Genomic DNA, 20,238 nt, shown 5'->3' on the forward strand with positions numbered 1-20,238 from the left:
CAGACACTAAAAACTATCAGTTGGTAACGTCTATCCATGTTAGGTTAGGTTAGGGCCCAATGGTCGGTATCATAATATTGTGTTTATTACATGATATTTCATTATTTTATTACTTGTTCATGAACGATAGTACTTTATTTTATGACTAGATCAAATCTCGTGAACATTTAACATCATGATACTGCTCCTATACTATTATTAAAAAAACACAATTTTTAAAATCTCCATAAAAGGTTATTGTTAAATAACAGGCAACAGCCGACCGCTAGTGGCTATACACGTTAGTAATATTTAACTAATAAGTAATATATGTAGGTAAAATTTATTGTTTTCTCCATCACAGTACCAGTATATGATTTATTTTAATTTAAATGTAAGAAAATCAATTTTTCTTTAGAAAATAACAAGAAATTAATATACAGGATGGGGCAGTAAAACGGTGATTTTCTAATGTATTTAAATGGGAAAACCCGTTTCACTATCCCACCCTTTACATTTTAAGGACCTATGAAAAGGTTTTTTTAGTTGCATTTTATTTTGTACATTGTCAATCTAGTAAAATAGAAGTATAATATTGCTTCGGAAAATATAATCTAAGAAGTATAAATAGTTTGTGTGAGATTGCTCTAACGGAAGTATATAATACATAAATATTAATTTTATTGAGAATAAGCGATTATAATTTAAACTATGGAGTACAAACGATTGAAACATGAATCGTCGACCATTCCAACAAAATATAACAAGACATTGTAAATGTGTTATTTGGTCCACTACGTTTTTGCAACAAAAAAAAACCAGTACAGTGGGGTCGGGGCATAGTGGGGACGGGAAAGTCACAGGTTTACAGGAATTTTTAAATCTGAAAGTGATAAAATCACTTTCGAAAAAACGCTTCGATGCAAATCGGTAGTTAGTATTTTCAAGCCAGTACAGTCCAAACCAAGCACAGTATAAACCAGCAAAGTTAGAAAGTTTTAAATTAAGGTTCTGTATTTACAAATGAGCATCAAAGCGTTTATTTGAAAGTGATTTTATTCAATTTTATCACTTTTATTTATAATAATTCCTGTAGACTTGTGACCTCTCCGTTTCCTTATTGCTTTGATTACATTATGCCTATACTCTACTGTACTAGTCCTCTCGGATAAAATAACTTTCAAATTAACGCTTTAATGCTCATTTGTAAATACAGAACCTTAATTTAAAACTTTCTAACTTTGCTGGTTTATACTGTGCTTGGTTTGGACTGTACTGGCTTGAAAATACTAACTACCGATTTGCATCGAAGCGTTTTTTCGAAAGTGATTTTATCACTTTCAGATTTAAAAATTCCTGTAAACCTGTGACCTCCCCGTCCCCACTATGCCCCGACCCAACTATGCTCCGTCCCCACTATGCCCCGACCCCACTGTACTGGTTTTTTTATATCAATTACTATGAACCGCACTTTTTATGTAGTACATTAATTAAAATAGCCATTACAAAGATATTTGAGAATAAGCAATAGAAACACGTTTGTTGGCTCTACAAACTACAATTTGGCTCCCCGCAGTTAATATTAGGTATATTATTATGTTTATTTAGTTGTCCCGCGTTCCGTAGCTTATACCATCTATCCCATACGTTTTGTTATGAGCATACTTAAACCGAAACCTTTCTCGAGTACTTTAATCACTTTAAATACTTCTATTATACTTCACGCAGATAAAATTTAATGATACATAGAAATTTCGCTTGAATATCATGTGTTTTCCTATAGAATCGTTGCCTTATTATCTTTTTTATGTTTATTATCGTCTTAACCTGTACATAAATTGTGCAACATTAACTTAAAGTAATGACGCGATTTTTAACACCTTTTTCGTAATCGAGAAATAGAGATAGTAAAACTGTAACTTTAAATAGACTACTATATAATCCTGCCTTGCGACTTACTATTACTAACTGAGAGTGATATTTTGTATCTTGTCAACTGCACAAAATAAAAATGTAATAAAAATAAATATATAGCTGATAGTGTTTATTTTAGTACGCGTAGTTACTATGGCTTTATAGAATATTATTACATGAAACTGGCAGCATCGAAGAAGTTGATTGACAAAATAAAAAAAAATAATATATAAAAACCCTATCCTCTATAAGAAAAGGCAACGTAGCTTTATTTCATATTTTTAAGTGTCAGTTTAGGACTAAATAAGGTCTAGAAAGTAAATTGAAGGTACCTAATCAAACTATTTTTATTAAGGAAAAACAAATTTTAAAAAAGGAAAATTACAGTAATGGTAATAAATTGAAATTGTTTGAAGGTGATTTTATCACTCAATTATAATAATTCAACAACAGAAATCTTAAAATTAAAACGTTCAATCTTTCCTCTTCAATCGAGAAACAACCAAAAAAATTACATATTTTTGAGCCTAAAATTACGACGCACTATAACTTTTATTAAAATAATCGAATTAGTTCCGACATATTATTATTTATCAATATACCTTGACAAAGAAAGGGTTAAAGCTTTTTCTTTATTTAGCTTTGTCGAGTGTAGTTTTAGGGCTGGAGTTCTGACATTTGGACTGAAGGTGATTCAAAATGTGACTATAGCCTATATCATATAAAATTTTCTCAAAAATAGTTCATTAAGAAAACCCCTCAAATAAAGAGAGGAAAATCACACTTTGGTCTTCGTTTCTAGTATCAGTTAATTTCTAAGCTATGTGAAATTGAATCAACCGTCCACATGATTTGTTGAGAAATTGTAATTGTTGAAAAAAAAACCACTATGTTATATAAGTATCGTGTACTAGATCGCTTATGTTAATCGGCCAAAATTGTTATTGACAAATTGGCAATAACAAAAAGCTCCTACCTACACTTTCTTGATACCGTTCTACCACCGCAGTTTCGGCCACATTAACCGTATTGTTGGTATCGATCGAACGAGTGCAGGCACAATGAAATATTAAAATACCGGTGAAAACGCATTAAGCTGGAATGGCGTTTATATGCCAACAATGTCGCGGATGATGATTGATACGTGTACGAGTAATTAGCACCGTCCGAAGTTAGCCATTTTTTTTTGTTTTAAGCAACAGCAAAACAAAAAAAAAACTACAATATTATATCATAATAACCTCAACTCGCTTTTAGCTGAGTTGCGGCGGCAATGGTATAATATTATGTTCAAAACTCTGCCGGGGTAGGCACGACTCGGATGAATTATGTAGCTATGCATTATTATTATTATTATTTATTTTTTAATGAAATCTCAAGAGAAGTCAAATTTAATTTTGCAAAAAGTCGAGAACGATCGATGTATGATTATTTTATTTTACCATTCCAATAGCTCAGTAATAAGCATGTTAATGTATTCATTTGTAATAACAAAAACATTTTTTTTTAATCTACCGAAGGGATGACATGGCTTATGAATGGAATAATAAAACAACTATAGTATAGTCTTCTAATACTTGGAGGGGAGAGCATTTGAAATTAAAATACGCAAAAGAATTTTTACTCACGCATTCATATTTGTGCTTAATTGTGTTCATACAATTAGATAATTAATACCTATTACTATGTAAATAACAAAAATACGTGCTAGTGCGCTATCGCTTGCCGGCTGTTTTAAGAGTTTGCTCTCTAAATAGAGAGTAAGAGAAGAAGGAATTCGTCGTGGACTGCAAGTTTGGCTTGCGGGTCGACCGACCCGCTAATTGATATGTATGTTAAACGCTAACGGCTGTTGAACAAATATATGCAAATTTCATTTTCATAATCAGTATTTACAGTGTAGTGGGCTTACTCAAATGTTTCCTATATTGTTGTACGATCAAATTATATAGGAATCGCAGGAAGGGAGAAGCATCCAATTTTTCATTTAGTGTACCGCTCGTTTTACTTCATTGATTACACCGCTACCGTCACCCCTAGTGCATGGGTCTTCCATTCGTTTTGACACACTGTCGTTGTGGCTTTGTACAATTTTCACTTATCGACACTACTCAAATATTATTAATTATTATAAACTTACATCCCGTTGGCACATCTACTGTGTTTACCAGTAAATCATATTATAATATACTATCTGTGTACTAACGAATGCTATGGTATTTTTCTTAATCGGTTATAATGTTCGCACTAAGACTAATTGACATAGCTAACGAAGTGGTTTTGTTGGGATAATAACATACCTATAGTAGGTATGTAGACACATTATAGTTTAGTTGTTCTAGCGGTAATTAAAAAAAAAGAAATCTAAAGACATAATATTATGGGTTATATTTTGTCCCTCTTAATTTATTGGTAAATCTACGCCATATTTGGTGATCGTCCAACAAAAAAAAAATTGTGAAATTTGGCACGGAGTCAGTTTTTTGAATTATCGTGTTTCCTAATGATTTTTAAAACGCTATAACGACGATATATTATTACCATGAGTATTGCCAAGTATACACATCGCAAAACATGTTTTTATCAAAGAGCACTGTACAATTGCAATCCATTTTTTAATTCACTATCCATCTACTGTTCCCCAACCTTGTATTCCAATAACTTGGCAGGATTTTATTTTAGATTCTAGTTTATCATAAATAATATAATACCATTCAAATATTTTAAAATGATGTGTGTTTGTATACATTTAAAGACGCAGTAAGTGTCATATTCTTAATGAATCACCCTGTATACATTTATAGTGAATATTCTTTAGTTTGTTTGAACGTTTGAAAACAACTAAATTGGCTCTTGGTTAAAGTTAATGTGCTATAAAAGAAAAACGTTGCACACTAAAAACAGTAATTGAAATGGACAAAAACAAAAGTAAGCGCTTTGTTTTTGTATTCCTTTGTTTAGTGGGGATAGATATAAAATTGACAGTACATTAATTATTTATTTTTCGATTGAACAAAAACAAAAACCACATCGTGACTGCGACAAACGACATCGATGAAATCGATTTGCGGTTACGTTACAGTTGGTATAGTTTGATTTTATTATTTCATTTATTTTTTTATAAGAAATATTGATTAGGGCATTATTCTTGGCGTTAGATAGAAATATTTATTATTAATTTAACCTTATGAAATTAAAATCATATTTTGCTCGAGTCAACGCACACATTTATAGTAATATTAATTTATAAAGGCTATAAAAAAAATATTCATATTTTGTATGGACTTAATTTGTAATAAACGCGCGTCAAAATAATACTATTTAAATTACCGATAAAATCTCAACTTTCTATATATTAATGATATGTGGTTTAAATCATTTAACTACAAACTTATTCCTACCTTTAAGTGAAATATGTTACTATATTATGTTAAATAGGAAGAATTTAAAATTAATAACATTATTGTAAAATTTTGATGTTAATATTTCATCTAAAATATATTTAATTGATATGAAATTCATGAAAACCCATAAAAAAAATTATATTTTATAACCGCGCCCGTTGTATAACAAAAAAAAAATGCGCAATAAAAAATATTAGTTTATTATTAGATATGATAATGTAGTTTCATAAGCAGAACCAGTATAAAATTCTTTTATTATGTAGTATAACTATTTTATGCTGAAATTAAAAACAATAAACGAATTACAAAACCATTTGTACTTTGACGTCTCTCACATTTTCTATTCGGAAACTTTAACTTCCAAACAATTCATTTTTTAATAAACATAAAGAATCAATTAAGTAACTTAAAAAAGTCTATAAAAATAAAAAAATTAATTCTTAGATCTTTGTTATACTAAATATTGCCATATAGGTTTGTCAATATAATATAAAAATGAAGAATGGAAAACGTAAGAAGTATGTTAGACGTTGTGCACTCAATAACCAAGTCAATATTGATAAACTATGGACAACTTCTTATAAAAACTACCGAAACGTAATTTCAATAGGTCTGTTCGTATGTGAATAGACAATTGAGAAATGCTTGGTTATTCCATTTTGAATTTTCATTTCACTAGGAATGCCGTGTGCGGTCGACCGACGATGAATAATTTCTATTTTTCCCCTCATGACGTGAACTATGAACGTTTTTTATGAAATACCAGGTAAACCCTATACATTTTCGGACTTTGACCTTTTTTGTCCGTTTTCAGTTTATAATTTATTCATCGCCATGGCCGAAATCGCAAACACAATATATATTTTTACGTTTTTTGAATATTATCTGTCAATCAGGCTTAAAAGTTTTAGCTATTTATTATTATTATTATTATTTATCAACTGGATACTTGAATGCAAGAATAAATATAGTGAAAACTTTTACGGTTAACGTAGAACAATTTGAGTCTCTTGTGAAACAACTTTATTGTAGACACTGCGACTAAACTGTTTGAATTACAATTAAACATGTTTTCACACAGTGTCATTTTATTATGAAAATATAATTTCAACTAATAATTTGTTTGAGAAAGGGTGTAGTTCAACCAAGAATTTGAGAAAATTTCATCAAAAAGACCAAAGACAATATATATAGTGAATATGTAAAAATAAAATTATCTCGTCAATTTAAACCATTTGGAATATATGGAACAAATGATTGTTTGTATTTTATTTTGACAATAACATCAGGATTTTTAAACCCCGTGGATCCTAATAAGTACTGCCTTACTGCTACATTGTATTGTGTGGTCTTATTACTCGTATTCTATCGGATGGGAATTTCAAACAGTCTCCAATGCTCGAGTGTCACCTTTCAATATTTGCCCAAACTAAAATTGTTAAACGATTAACTACATTATTAACTGTAAAGAAAACTCTATCTTTTATAATTTTAAGTTTAATCATTGAGCTATGTATTATAGCTAATATGTTAATATTATTTGGCATTTCCTAACCACCTATTGCTTATTATGTTAACACAATAAACACCCGCACAGGAATTTATGTGTCTTTTTAAATTTGTTTTATTAAGGATTGGTGGAAAATATTGTAAGAGTAGAAGATAGCGGACAAAATTTGAGAAAATAGACTAAAATGGTTTGGGTGTATTATGAGGAGAGCATTCGCAAGCAGTAAGAATGGTAATAAAAATAAACGTGAGAGAAAAAATGGGAACTGGAAGACCGAAAAAGGTGGTTGGACGCAATTGAGAATGATTTAAAGACTGCTGGTGTATGCGTAGATATCATAAGAGATCATGTTAAGTGGAGATTAAGAAAATGATGGCCAACCTCAAATAGTTGGTATTGAGGCGAAGGAGAAGAAGATTAAAACATTTAACATACCTACTAATATATTATTATTTCCTTCAAAAATATTTTACCAATATTAAAAATAGTGTGTCAATTATACTTGCAAGTTATACTAGTTTCAACGAAGTATAATTCAAACATGTTTATAAGTTAATCTGTATTTATAATTATAGATAAATAATTAAAATATTTGCCGTATTTTTAAAGCCGGTCCCACACGACTTGTGTACTTGACAATCATCGTCATCGCGGATGCTCGCCGAATAGTATAAAATAGTACAAACAGTATAAATAAATATAAATATCTAGTGTAGATACTAGTGTGGTATTATATGGTATTTCTTACCCAATAATGTAATTCAATCGATATTGCTAGACTTTTTTTGTTAATATATATTATAATTTTAACATAGGCATGTCGATAAAATAGTACCTAGTAAATCAAAGCTTTAATTTCACAAATATTGGTAATGAAAAACCATTGATTTAGAATCATTGTAGAACCTCTAATTTATTATTAAATAATTACTGTTTTTGACGATCGCGGTATACATAACATATTGGCCTAGTTCTAAAATAAATTACTATTTGGTATTAAATGTATAACCTTTGACGATGGCTTATAACTGTTACACACATACATATTAAATAATCGATACAGAAAAGAGTATAAAAAAAATAAAATAACGACCCTTTTTTTTCGACAGGAAGTGGGACTATAATATAATATGCACAAAATACGCATACATATTACACACATTATATATGAAAAATGTTGTTGGCAGCAACAGTTTAGTTTTTTCTGGTCGAACTTTTTGTCCACAAATAACTTTAGATAAATTATGATGAGTCGTTGAGTTAAAAAAAAGAAAAAAAGGTAGGTATATTCCAATAAAGATTTTCTGTCATATACAATACTATCATAAATAACCGTATACTTAAGTCACGTGTATAGTATAATAGTATGTATAGTGTATTATTTCTCTTGCCGTTTCCTTTTTTTTTATATCGCGTTGCAGTAGTCTGATACCCGAGCCAATTATTTTACAATACCCTCTCTGGAATGACCTCGTCTCGAGAATATAATGAGACATGGCATGTATGAAAACATAATAACCCATAATATTTATTATAGTATTTATATAATCTGCTGTGTACAGTAAATGCAGAGATGGAAATAATATACTTTTACAATTTTTATTTCAGAACGGAAGAGGAAGCGGCGAAAACCTTAGCAGAGCAAATGGGTAAGTCGACGATATCACAGTACTATTACTATTTATGTGTTTTGATAAACTCGAATGCAATGACTTTCTCAGCGTTAACCACTACCTGCAAGTCAAGATTGCAACAGAAACAAAACGTTGTTATTTTAAAATTTAAATAGATCTTAACTGCTCAAAGCTCTTTGTTTTTAAATAAAACTAACTAGTAATGCTAAATAATAGATTGTTACACAGACATTTAAGCATATCTTAGAAAAACGGTTGACCTACTAAAATGTACCATTTTTAGTAGTTAATCCGTATGAATATAATATAATATAATAATATATAATTTATATATCCGTCCATAAATCCGGGTATTTCAAACGTCACTACCGTGTTTTTTTTAAATTTTAAATACAACAAAATTACCATTTAAGGATAGAGAGGGGGATTGGTATTTATACAGAGGATGTCTCAGTAATAGTTGTTGACTTGGTCTTTATAACACTTGCGATGAAATTATTTAAAGATTAGACGTAGAGTAAAATAACGTACTAACAAATTAAAAAAATAGTTTTAATCTACGGTTCTTGTACAAAAATATTTTAAAAAGTCAATTATTTAAGGAATTTTTAAAACAAATTTCAACTGTTACTTAAAAAAAAAAACAATTTTTTCCTAAAGAATTGATGTTCGTTAAAGCCATAAAATGTATGACCAGTCCAAGAATACCAGAATTAGCACTGAGATTACTCACCAGTATCCCGTGGTTGGTTATTTAATAATGAACTAACCCAAAGACACCATAGAGACTAATGCTTCGAGGCATGAGGAATATTGAGTTTTTACTGTTAAATAATTAGTTAAGAAAAATCTTTAGCAAAACTTCCCGTTGATTTTTTGAGTAATAACTCAGTTATATATAACTTAACTATAATTAAGTAATAAAATATTAAAAAGTACCTTTCCTTACTACACTTTTCTATTGTAGCGTAAGTATACGAGTATTTCGGTAGGAATGCTATCACCATCAGCGTTTGTAACAGACCTAAAATACAATACAAAGTTTATTTTTTGTATTGATGGGTATTTTTTCAATGTTTTATTTTGTTATTAGTTAATGAAAAAGTAACCGTCTACTGAATACGTTATGATCCTTAATTACGAACCGTACACATGACGTATACATAAATGAAAAACATTTTCACCCATACTTACCTGAAAACCCAGAATGTAAGCTAAAATTTCACTGATCTTTAGATTTATTAAACGGTAATCTACTAAAATATATTTTTATTAATAGAAAATAATACTTAACGATAAATATAAAAATGAGATAAGTAGAATATATTGAGGTGGTTTGAACATGCCAAACAGGAGGAAAATAAAATAGTACAACATAAATGAGACATTTATTGAGATGGACTTCAAGTCCAAGGTAGGCCCAAGAAGAGTAGGTGGGTCCTAAAAGGTAGTTTATTTGGCCAAAAATAGAAAAAGTTTACTCCTTCCCTTCGAAATCGAGAAAAAAATCCAAAAACTTTTCTACTTTATACATTTTAGTCTAAAAATTAGTCTTAAAGTAGATATTGTGTAGGTTGTAGCGCTATAACTATATGACTTTCTTAAACATATTTTGTAGTTACAATTTATAATTTGTAAGTGGTTTTATCACTTTCACTTATTATAATTCTTAAAGACTTGTGACCAAACCGTCCCCAATATGTTCTGTTTCCGTTATGTCCCCATCCTGCTCTATCTAAGATTTAATCATTAATAGAAATTGGGTCTCTGGGTCGCAATAATCATTGAGCATTGCCGATAGTTTAAACAGCTATCTCATAAAGATTAACAAACGTACTAAGGCGTAATACGTGGTAATATTAGGCGGTACGGATACACTGTTTGTGAATTAAATATAATGTTATTTCCCCTCTTCTCGGCTTTAAGGCGATACCGGATGTACATTATATACATACGAAGAGACCCATAAGTACTAGCTTTACTATAAAGCTATTGAGTTGGCTCATTGAATTTGTGTGTCGCGAATTTGTGTGTGGTTGAAAAGGAAAACATAATAGCAGGGAAGAGTGTGTAATCCAGGAGTGCACTTTACACACGCCGAGAGAAAAGGACTTGTCTGATAACAAACATTCGATCCTTAAACAGAGTCGGGCAAAAGAAAATATTATGTTTATTTATCGTCATACTTGGTATCAAAACTATCGAGGTTGACTGAGTGAAGTAGAACAACATAATACTTTATCGGATATTTCTTGGTAGTATTAACGACAAAAAATAATATTTAAACAGCCACGCTACAGTAGGGAACTTTGTTTTTTAAACTGTAATAATGACAATTAAATATAATTAAATAATCTTTACATACACTTTAAAAAAAAAAATAGACAGCTAAATTATGTAGTTGGCTTACCTCAATAAATTGTATTTTCAAACGAAAATTTAGTCAAGTCAACTTTATTAAATTTAACTATTTTAGTAAGTGCAACTAAATTATTTTAGTGTAATATTATTATACTGTTTGGTTGTTTATATTTCATTTATTCGAAATTGTTTTGAGCTACAAGACATAGTATCATGGAAAAAATTATGCAAAGTTATACAGTTATTTGGAATATTTCTTTTTTTTTGTTATTGATAAGTACACATTATTTATAGGAAACATAATTAAAACTTATTATTATTATTACAATTATTAGTTTGTATGTAGTCATTACTATCTGTTTTTAGGCATCCCGGAGACAATCCGTTTTACAGCAATATCGACAGTATGCCCGATATTCGACCCAGGAGGAAGTCTATCCCTCTTGTTTCCGAATTGGTAAGCAAGAACAAATAATAGTTATTATTTTTTAATTATGAACTTTTTTTGCCTAATTAAGTTATTATTTGGGAATAGGTTCCCATTTATATTTTTAAAACTCAAATTAAATACTGAATATTGTTGGAAAAAAAACATAAGGTAATAGGAACATTGTGCCCGGTGATTTTGTGGGAGTGAATAATTTTGTACAAATGTTCGCTTCTAACTGTGTAATCTATACTTTTCTTCATGTGAAATGGTTTTCGCGTCCTGACTTTTTTTTTGTTGTTTTATGTGTACCCATGAATGGTTTTTTCTTTTGTTGCTAAACCATATTGTGCTCTCTTTTCACGTGTTCCTATGTAACATACTTTATTCGTTAGTAATAATCCACATGTAATATTGTTTTCAGTAACTTCTTCATTTCGCTAACCATTTGTTATTATTATTAGTTCTTACTAATTATTACTATTATTTTTAAGTGTCGAATAAAGTTACTTATATTTAGTATTACTACTAAGGAATGTTCATTTGAACAGCATAGGTTTTAAAATATTTTTTTTAACCATGTACCTAAACTAATTAATTTGTGTTATCTTGTCTGTTATTTGTGATCTTCATGCATCGATCCAGGTTCTCAAGGTATAGCGTTCTTTTCTTTTTGTTTATTTTTTTTTTTACAATTTTATTTAGAGACAAATATAGAGCACGCTAATAGATCTGGTGACATGGACTTTTATCAATTACAACACATCATATGCACATACACACGCACATAAACACACGTATAATATTACACACATTGCTTTAGCACCAACTCGTTTTATTATTTGTAACACCAATTATTTATTATAAAATAGTGTCGATTTCTTAGAAGTTCCAACAATAATATTATATTTATCTGATTAGAGGTAGTGATAGTTTAGCAATAATAAAAGTATTTATTTATAATATTTTGTGTTTTACACTATTGCTTAGTTGTTTTTCTATTTAGCTTTTGTTTGTGTTGAAACATATATTATAAATAAAATGCATATTTATTATGAACGTTTATCGTATAAGAATATATTTCATCTTAAAAATTAAATAATTGAAATTACTGTGTCTTTCAAATGTTTGTATATATGTATATTTTTTACACACAAACATAATGGGAGTAATATGTTGTAATTTTAATCTAACAACATTACGATTTGTGCATGCATGTGCTGTAAACAATTTTCGAACACATTTTAATTTAAAAAAAATAATTATTAGTTAGATTATAAAGTTGAACTAGTCTTTACATATTTTAACATTTTTTTTCTCTACTAATATTATTCGTTTTTCTATAATATTATTACCTTATCGTATGTAGAATAATTAAATGTATTTAACTACACATAACTAATAGTAGGTAATTACACTTATATGTATTTATATTTTAGAATATTACTTGTATCTGATTAATTAAATCGATTTTAGGTGGCTGATGTACAATATATCATCAATTAAATATCTGAATGCTACTAGTGAATTGATATTTTTGTTTAAAAAATAGTGCTATGCTTTTGGGGATCAACAAAAGATTTCATTAAAAAGATTTTAAAAAACAAGCACGAACGGCGGGTGTACGTTAATTAATTAATAATATTTCGTTATGCATTTTTTAACAAAAGATTAGAAATTAAATTGTATAGTAATAATGATAGCGTTAATCTTAATAATTTCTTAAAAGTTATTATGGAAACATTTATTATTAAATGGAATGAGTAGTTTAGATTTAAATATATTCATTAAAAATTAAATATGGAAAAATTTCTTTTTAAAAAAAACTATTTTTTATTGAAACTCTAAACAAAATATAAAATAAAAACCTGGCCTTTCTTATCTTTATGCATTATATATATTTTTTTTAAATAACAAGCACCAGCCGTTCAACAGGTTAAATGTAATATGTACTGAATATTCTTTGGACAAATTATTCAAAGTCAAGTATACCATACTGAATGAAATAAAGATGTTTTTTATGTAAAAAAGTAAGCAACTTTTAAAAATTATTCAATATTATCTAAGTTAAACATCAAAGTAAAAAAAATGTGTTTGTAAAAAATTACATATTTAATGGTTTTTTTTTAATTAATGTAAAATACCAATATTTTAAATAGTATTTTGAATTTTAACTATAACTACTCGACACATTCTAAATGAAACATTTATAATAAAAAATGTGTTTTTTTAAACGGTCAATCATTTCTTTACTAAAAATTTCATTGTCTTAAAAATTCGTTGTAGTGTTAGGTATAATATTATATTAGTTCCTTTAATATAACTATAACACTATAATTTAACTGCTAATTAAAATGTAAAGCTAGTTTTAGCAAATATTGAACGAAAAAATTGAGGGAGATTATTTATAATATAATGCTCACCGACAAAAATAATACTTAACATCTTTATTCCAAGCACGTATCATATAACAGTTAAATGGTTTGAGGTAAACATATATATATTTTTGCGGGGTATAACTTAATTTGTCTACATTCACGCATAGTCGCTTAACATCTCTGCTTATGGTTATAATAGCTTTATCACTGGCATCTTTCTGTTATGAAAATTATTAATTTTCCTCTGGAACTATTATGGGTGTATTTTAGACAATGGCCGCTACGAAAAGAAATGCAGGACTCGCATCGGGAGTTCCTCGACCGACACTCAACGACGAAGAGTTGGTTAGTACCAAATAAAACTCATTATATAGATATTAAAACTTTTCATTATTATTTAATAATAGTTTCCTAAAGTAAGACCATTTTTTGAAATTACCACACTATTCTTACTTACATTTAATATGCCATAGTTTTGAAACAAAGTTTTCTATGCGTCATAAAAATCCCGGACAATACAAAGACACTTTTTATGGCTTTACAGTGTTGTCTAAACAATGGAAATCCTATGGAATTCTATTTTAATGATTTTATATGAACTTATAGTACTACAATTACTGACAAATACACTTTTATTTTAACTGAAATATTTATTAATAACTGTAATTTTAACCTGTATTTTTTCAGAAAATGCACGTGTACAAAAAAGCTTTACAGGCCTTAATTTACCCAATATCGTCAACGACGCCTCATAACTTTGTTTCTTGGACTGCGACGTCACCAACGTATTGTTATGAGTGTGAAGGGCTATTATGGGGTATTGCTAGGCAAGGAGTACGGTGTACTGAATGCGGAGTCAAGTGTCATGAGAAATGCAAAGAACTCTTAAACGCCGACTGTTTGCAAAGTAAGTTTTTTGCTGAACAAAGAGAAAACATATAATAATATACACTTACCGTTAAAAATGGCATTTAAAGTGTCTTGGCGTTGTTCTGATAATCTACATTTACCTTTTACATACATTTTTGCATAAACGCATTATTTTTTTTTGGGGGGTAATGATATATTATCTAAATAATACAAAAAACATATATTATGTTCTTTTGAAATATTATTGAACAACATGTACTTGTGACTTATGTTCGACCCATGTTGATTTCGATAATACGGAATCTAAATACAAATATTTTCTGTCATAACAGGAGCAGCCGAAAAGAGTTCCAAGCACGGTGCAGAAGACAAAGCAATATCAATAATACAAGCTATGAAAGACAGAATGTTGCAACGGGAACGAGACCACCCAGAAATTTTCGAGCTTATCAGGTTAGTTTTTATTTTTATTCGACCGTTTACATTACATAAAATAAATTCATCCATCAAGGTATTATCATCCAAAAGAAACTTCAAGAAACTGGTTTTGAACAAATTATGTAATAAATTAAGCATTTAAAAGTATGAGTGTGTTTAGGACTAATAAAGAAATGTTCTATAATATATTTTAAAGTGTAAAACAAAAAGAATTATACACACATTTGGTGTCATCCAAATGAAAATCAACAGAAGCAATACTTTTACTTCTCAACTAGACAACGTTATACTGTACTATTAATTGTACTAGAACGTACATCACATTTGACAGTAATGTCAAAAACGAACATTTTAAGACTCAAAGTACAAATTTTAACGAGCGGGTCTCTATATGTGAAAATATGTCAATGTGTACCTTCAAACCGAATTAAAATGAAATGCCTACATGAAAAGCGAACAAAGTAATATTGTAATTTATCCAAGATTCGCAGATGGTAAAACTTCTTCCAATTTAATTAGTTATGATAAAAGGATAGAGATCCATAACTATTAACTTTTATCAATAAACACCGCAGACACATACAATCTAATGATTAGGAAGCGATTGGTATATAAAGTTTGTCTAAAGTGTCATTGAGTTAAAAGAAAGTACAACAACTGACGATAATGACGATGATCCATTGATCACAACAACATCACACTGCTAACAGTAATACCAGAAGACTATTTTGGATTCAAATAGCTTTTTAAATCACACAACACAGTCTATTATGGATTTATGATATGATACGGATATACTATAACGAAACTTACAGATTATTTATGGATAATTATGCAAGCACCAACCAGGCCATATGTTTTATTTGACATATTTTAGACATCCTATTAGATGATTAAAAAAAATGATTTCATGTTAATTGTTTTAAATGATATACAGATCTGTGTTCGGAGTGGAGGAGAAAAGTCATCAGGGTCATATTAAGGCGGTGAAACAATCTGTATTGGATGGCACTTGCAAGTGGTCAGCAAAAATTGCCATCACAGGTTTGTTTAAATAAAAAAAACATTGAAAATGAATTCGCCGTTGTGAGGAAATGACTTCAAAAAGCTTTGTGTGCGGCTACCTTCATTGTGCTTGAATTTGGGTTTTGTGAAAATGTTCTTGTGTGTAAATATTATATCCTTGTGTGTTTTTCAAAGCACGAGATTTCTTATGAAAATTCTTTTGAATAACGCCTGTATAGTTTTGATATATATATATATATATATTTCTGTTGTCTATTTAAACTTTGAGCATGAAATGTTTTATGTTATAATAAAAATTATATATATATATATATATATATATATATATATAGATATAAATTGTGTGTGATATTATTATTATTATTTGTTTGCTTATTTTTAATTATATATCGTCCTCTAATTATTCTGAAAAAAAAGAATTTTCATTCGTTTATATCTACGTTTTAAACTGCTATATCTATCATTCCCGTTCAAATTGTGTGTAAATATTTGTTTTTGTTGTTTTGGTTTTGCGTATCTGAAGAACTATGTTTTCTGTGGAACCTGATATGCATATCGATTCCTTGGAGCAAGCCGAAGCTATCGTTCTTGAAGGCACTTCTAAATGGTCGTGCAAAATCGAAATAACAGGTCAGCAGCTGGCGTATTAGGATTCGCATATTCACAGCTTAGAAATTTAACAAAAGCAATTAATAATGATAACGTCGTTGTCATACATTTTTCCAATTAAAAGAACAGCCACTTAATTTCACTAAACGCGTCAACATATAATGTTAGCGGTTTCAACGGTATATTTCGGTTATACGTACGATTTCATGCATGTTTTAGTGTATTCAATGTGTTCATTAGTTTGCACGTAGTAGTTGTATGTGTACAGCAAAGCTTTGAAAGTATTTATCTGATTGCGCTTTACAATTTCAAAGCTAACATTCAAAGACACCGTCGGTCAATTCTATTATACTTCATTTTAGTGAAATGCGCTCAAGGACTTATCGCAAAAGACAAAAGCGGTACGTCGGATCCCTACGTAACGGTTCAAGTAGGTAAGGTAAAAAAACGAACGAGAACCATGCCCCAAGAGCTGAATCCCGTTTGGAACGAAAAGTTCTATTTGTGAGTTACTACATTAAGTTTATTGAATCAGGTAAATGTGTACTAATTATTACTGCATTTTCAATGTAGTGAGTGCCACAATTCTTCGGATCGAATAAAAGTCAGGGTATGGGATGAAGACAACGATCTAAAATCTAGGCTTAGACAAAAATTGACGAGAGAATCGGACGATTTTTTAGGACAAACGATAATAGAAGTAAATCACCTTTTTATATTGTCTCTTAAATTACCGTACATATTTTATAAATCAAATTTGTTTTATAGGTTCGGACGTTATCGGGAGAAATGGATGTTTGGTACAATTTAGAAAAAAGGACTGATAAATCCGCTGTATCCGGTGCTATAAGATTACATATCAATGTAGAAATCAAAGGAGAGGAAAAAGTCGCTCCTTACCATATCCAGTACACGTGTCTTCACGAAAACCTTTTCCACTCGTTGTGTGAAAATAACGCTGGTATAGTTCACTTACCCCAAGCCAAAGGAGAAGACGGCTGGAAATTATATTTTGAATCGCCCGCACAAGATATTGTCGACGAGTTTGCCATGCGATACGGCATAGAATCTATATATCAAGCTATGACGTTAGTTTTATTGATTTATAATAACTATTTATTAATTATTATTATCTAATAATATCATTATTAGAAATATTTTCTAAACAAAAAAATGCACGGTTTACGATTACATCTAATTGGTTATGCCAACATTTCGGTAGCCTTTCATCTTCCGGGTTGTGTTACGAGCCGGCTAATAAGACCGCTTCAGTCTACGGTTGCGCAACCGGCACACAACACAGCCCCTAAAATAGAAGACGGGAAGCTTTCGAAACGTTGACAAAACCAATTGGTAAATATATTATATAGGTGTAACCGTAAACCAAGTAAATACTTCCAACAACATACCCTATACGAACTTCAACCGATTGTATTATATCATTACTGCTCGAAAGTAAGTAACCTTGGAAATAATCCCATTTTTCAGGCACTTCCACTGTCTTTCCACAAAATACCTCTGTCCTGGCGTTCCTGCGGTAATGAGCACACTGTTGGCCAATATCAACGCGTATTACGCACATACTACCTCTAGTTCGGCTGTCAGCGCCAGCGACCGTTTTGCTGCGTCAAACTTTGGGGTAATCACGAAAACTGACACATTAATAGATAATAAACTCCTAATAACGAATTTGTTTATGACTCGCAGAAAGAAAAATTTGTTAAGCTGCTTGATCAACTTCACAATTCTCTGAGGATAGACTTATCGATGTACAGAAATAATTTTCCAGCGTCAAGTCAGGAAAAACTGATGGATCTCAAATCTACGGTCGATCTACTGACCAGCATCACGTTTTTCAGAATGAAGGTAAACATTTAAATTGTAACAAAGTTTTTCGTTAGCCTATAACACAATATTTTACCTTGCAGGTCCAAGAGCTGTCGAGCCCTCCGAGAGCTAGTACCGTCGTAAAAGATTGCGTAAAAGCATGTCTTAGGTCGACTTATCAATTTTTGTTTGCTAATTGCTACGATTTATACGGCAGAGAATATCAGGTAACGAATATTTAATAATATTTTCCAGTTTCCTATTTAACATTATTTCTTATTTTCATTTAGACTGATCCGAACGAAAAACGAGATGAAGATACCGGGCCGAAATTAGACGACTTAGGTTTCTGGGATAAACTCGTTGCGCTCGTCGCTTCTGTGATCGAAGAAGATAGGAATAGCTACGCTCCTGTTCTAAGCCAATTCCCGGCAGAACTGAATATAGGACAGGTAATTTGTGACTTATCTATATTAACATTCAACACGTTCAAATGTATCTGAATTGTTTTTGTTTTACCGTAATGGAACTACAAACCGTTGGGGAGTAAAATGGTGGTTTTACTAAACTATAGGGTAGGATAGGGTTCTAAGTATTTGTTATGCCCTTTTAGCTGTCTGCAGCCACGATGTGGAGCTTTTTTGCTGTGGACATGAAATACGCCTTAGAAGAACATGAAACGCATAGACTATGTAAAACTTCCGCCTACATGAACCTTCATTTCAAAGTAAAATGGCTGTTTACCAATTACGTTAAGGACGCGCCGCCATACAAAGATGCGATACCAGAGTATCCATCGTGGTTTGAGCCGTTTGTAATGCAATGGCTCAACGAGAACGATGACGTGTCTCTGGAATATTTGCACGGGGCTTTTAACAGGGACAAAAAAGACGGGGTAAGTGGGCCTTTTCGCTTAAAAAAAACTTTTGTCCAGCAACTTTTACAAACTTTGTTTTGTAATTACAGTTTCAAAGAAGTTCGGAACACGCGTTGTTTTCCAACTCGGTGGTGGACGTGTTTACTCAACTTACACAATGTTTTGGAGTCATATCCAAATTGCAATGCCCCGATCCCGAAATATCCAATCGCTACATGAAACGACTTGCAAAAACTATTGTTAAAGTGTTATTAGCATATGTGGACATAGTTCAAAAAGAATTTGACGCTAAAGAATTAGATGAGAGAACAGTGAGTTTTGCAAGGCAATTCCCAAATGATAGTTACACAACCTGATTTATGATTTTTGTTGCGTAGGCATGTATACTGATGAACAATATTCAGCAGCTGAGAGTACAGCTGACAAAGATGTTCGAGTCTATGGGAGGAAAGCAACTCGAGGAAGACGCCACAGATATTTTGAACGATTTACAGACGCAGCTTTTGAAGGCGTTAGACGATCTTGCGGGCAAATTCGGAAAGAGGTAAAACTTTGAACTACAGTAATCTAATAGTTACACTCTTTAACGCACTATTACCTACAACTCTATTTTAATGTCCTATTAACAGTTTGGAACCTCAAATCAAGAAAAGTGTCAAAGAACTTGGCGAACTCCTACAAAGCATTAAAGGGGGTAGTCAAAACCCACAGCAAGTATCCATGATGGAGGTGGACGAAATTTTACGACCATTGATGGACCTTATGGATGGATCTTTATCACTATTTGCTCAAACTTGTGAAAAGCCAGTGTTGAAACGAATTCTTAGGGAGTTATGGAAACTCGTTATACGAATTTTAGAAAGATCAGTAGTGTTACCACCTATGATGGACAAAAGCGTAAGAATGACAAATTTATTAGATTATTTCTTAATTCTCGAAAAAAAAACTAAAAAATTAAGCTACTGTATGACGGTAGTAATAAAT

At 30.5% G+C, this 20,238-nt stretch overlaps 2 protein-coding genes across 7 annotated transcripts in view; both read left to right on the forward strand.

Moving 5' to 3' along the window:
• The window catches only part of LOC126838939 (uncharacterized), a 66,968-nt gene extending 59,025 nt beyond the window's left edge, over nucleotides 1–7,943 (forward strand). The window contains exon 3 of the mRNA XM_050573753.1: nucleotides 7,917–7,943. Coding sequence (XP_050429710.1) covers nucleotides 7,917–7,931 — 15 coding nt within the window. The 3' untranslated portion in view covers nucleotides 7,932–7,943. The remainder of the gene's footprint in view (nucleotides 1–7,916) is intronic.
• The window catches only part of LOC126838936 (protein unc-13 homolog B), a 148,663-nt gene that overhangs the window by 121,969 nt on the left and 6,456 nt on the right, over nucleotides 1–20,238 (forward strand). For 4 of the 6 annotated variants that reach the window (XM_050573746.1, XM_050573744.1, XM_050573740.1 and 1 more), the window contains 17 exons: nucleotides 8,416–8,456; nucleotides 11,169–11,259; nucleotides 13,878–13,952; nucleotides 14,295–14,514; nucleotides 14,810–14,930; nucleotides 15,853–15,959; nucleotides 16,913–17,054; nucleotides 17,124–17,250; nucleotides 17,319–17,638; nucleotides 18,039–18,189; nucleotides 18,258–18,416; nucleotides 18,479–18,604; nucleotides 18,668–18,829; nucleotides 18,991–19,272; nucleotides 19,344–19,565; nucleotides 19,632–19,798; nucleotides 19,884–20,151. In XM_050573746.1, the coding sequence (XP_050429703.1) occupies nucleotides 8,416–8,456; nucleotides 11,169–11,259; nucleotides 13,878–13,952; nucleotides 14,295–14,514; nucleotides 14,810–14,930; nucleotides 15,853–15,959; nucleotides 16,913–17,054; nucleotides 17,124–17,250; nucleotides 17,319–17,638; nucleotides 18,039–18,189; nucleotides 18,258–18,416; nucleotides 18,479–18,604; nucleotides 18,668–18,829; nucleotides 18,991–19,272; nucleotides 19,344–19,565; nucleotides 19,632–19,798; nucleotides 19,884–20,151 (2,781 nt within the window). Of the gene's footprint in view, nucleotides 1–8,415; nucleotides 8,457–11,168; nucleotides 11,260–13,877; nucleotides 13,953–14,294; nucleotides 14,515–14,809; nucleotides 14,931–15,852; nucleotides 15,960–16,464; nucleotides 16,572–16,912; nucleotides 17,055–17,123; nucleotides 17,251–17,318; nucleotides 17,639–18,038; nucleotides 18,190–18,257; nucleotides 18,417–18,478; nucleotides 18,605–18,667; nucleotides 18,830–18,990; nucleotides 19,273–19,343; nucleotides 19,566–19,631; nucleotides 19,799–19,883; nucleotides 20,152–20,238 lie in introns of all 6 variants that reach the window. The other 2 variants (XM_050573743.1, XM_050573741.1) reach the window with 1 other exon arrangement.

Source organism: Adelges cooleyi, unplaced genomic scaffold, assembly GCF_023614345.1.
Source record: "Adelges cooleyi isolate 19-005CV unplaced genomic scaffold, UGA_ACOO_1.1 ACOO_flye_CR_arks_rails_tigmint_CR_PRNA_30, whole genome shotgun sequence".
In the NCBI taxonomy this organism is placed as follows: Eukaryota; Metazoa; Arthropoda; class Insecta; order Hemiptera; family Adelgidae; genus Adelges; species Adelges cooleyi.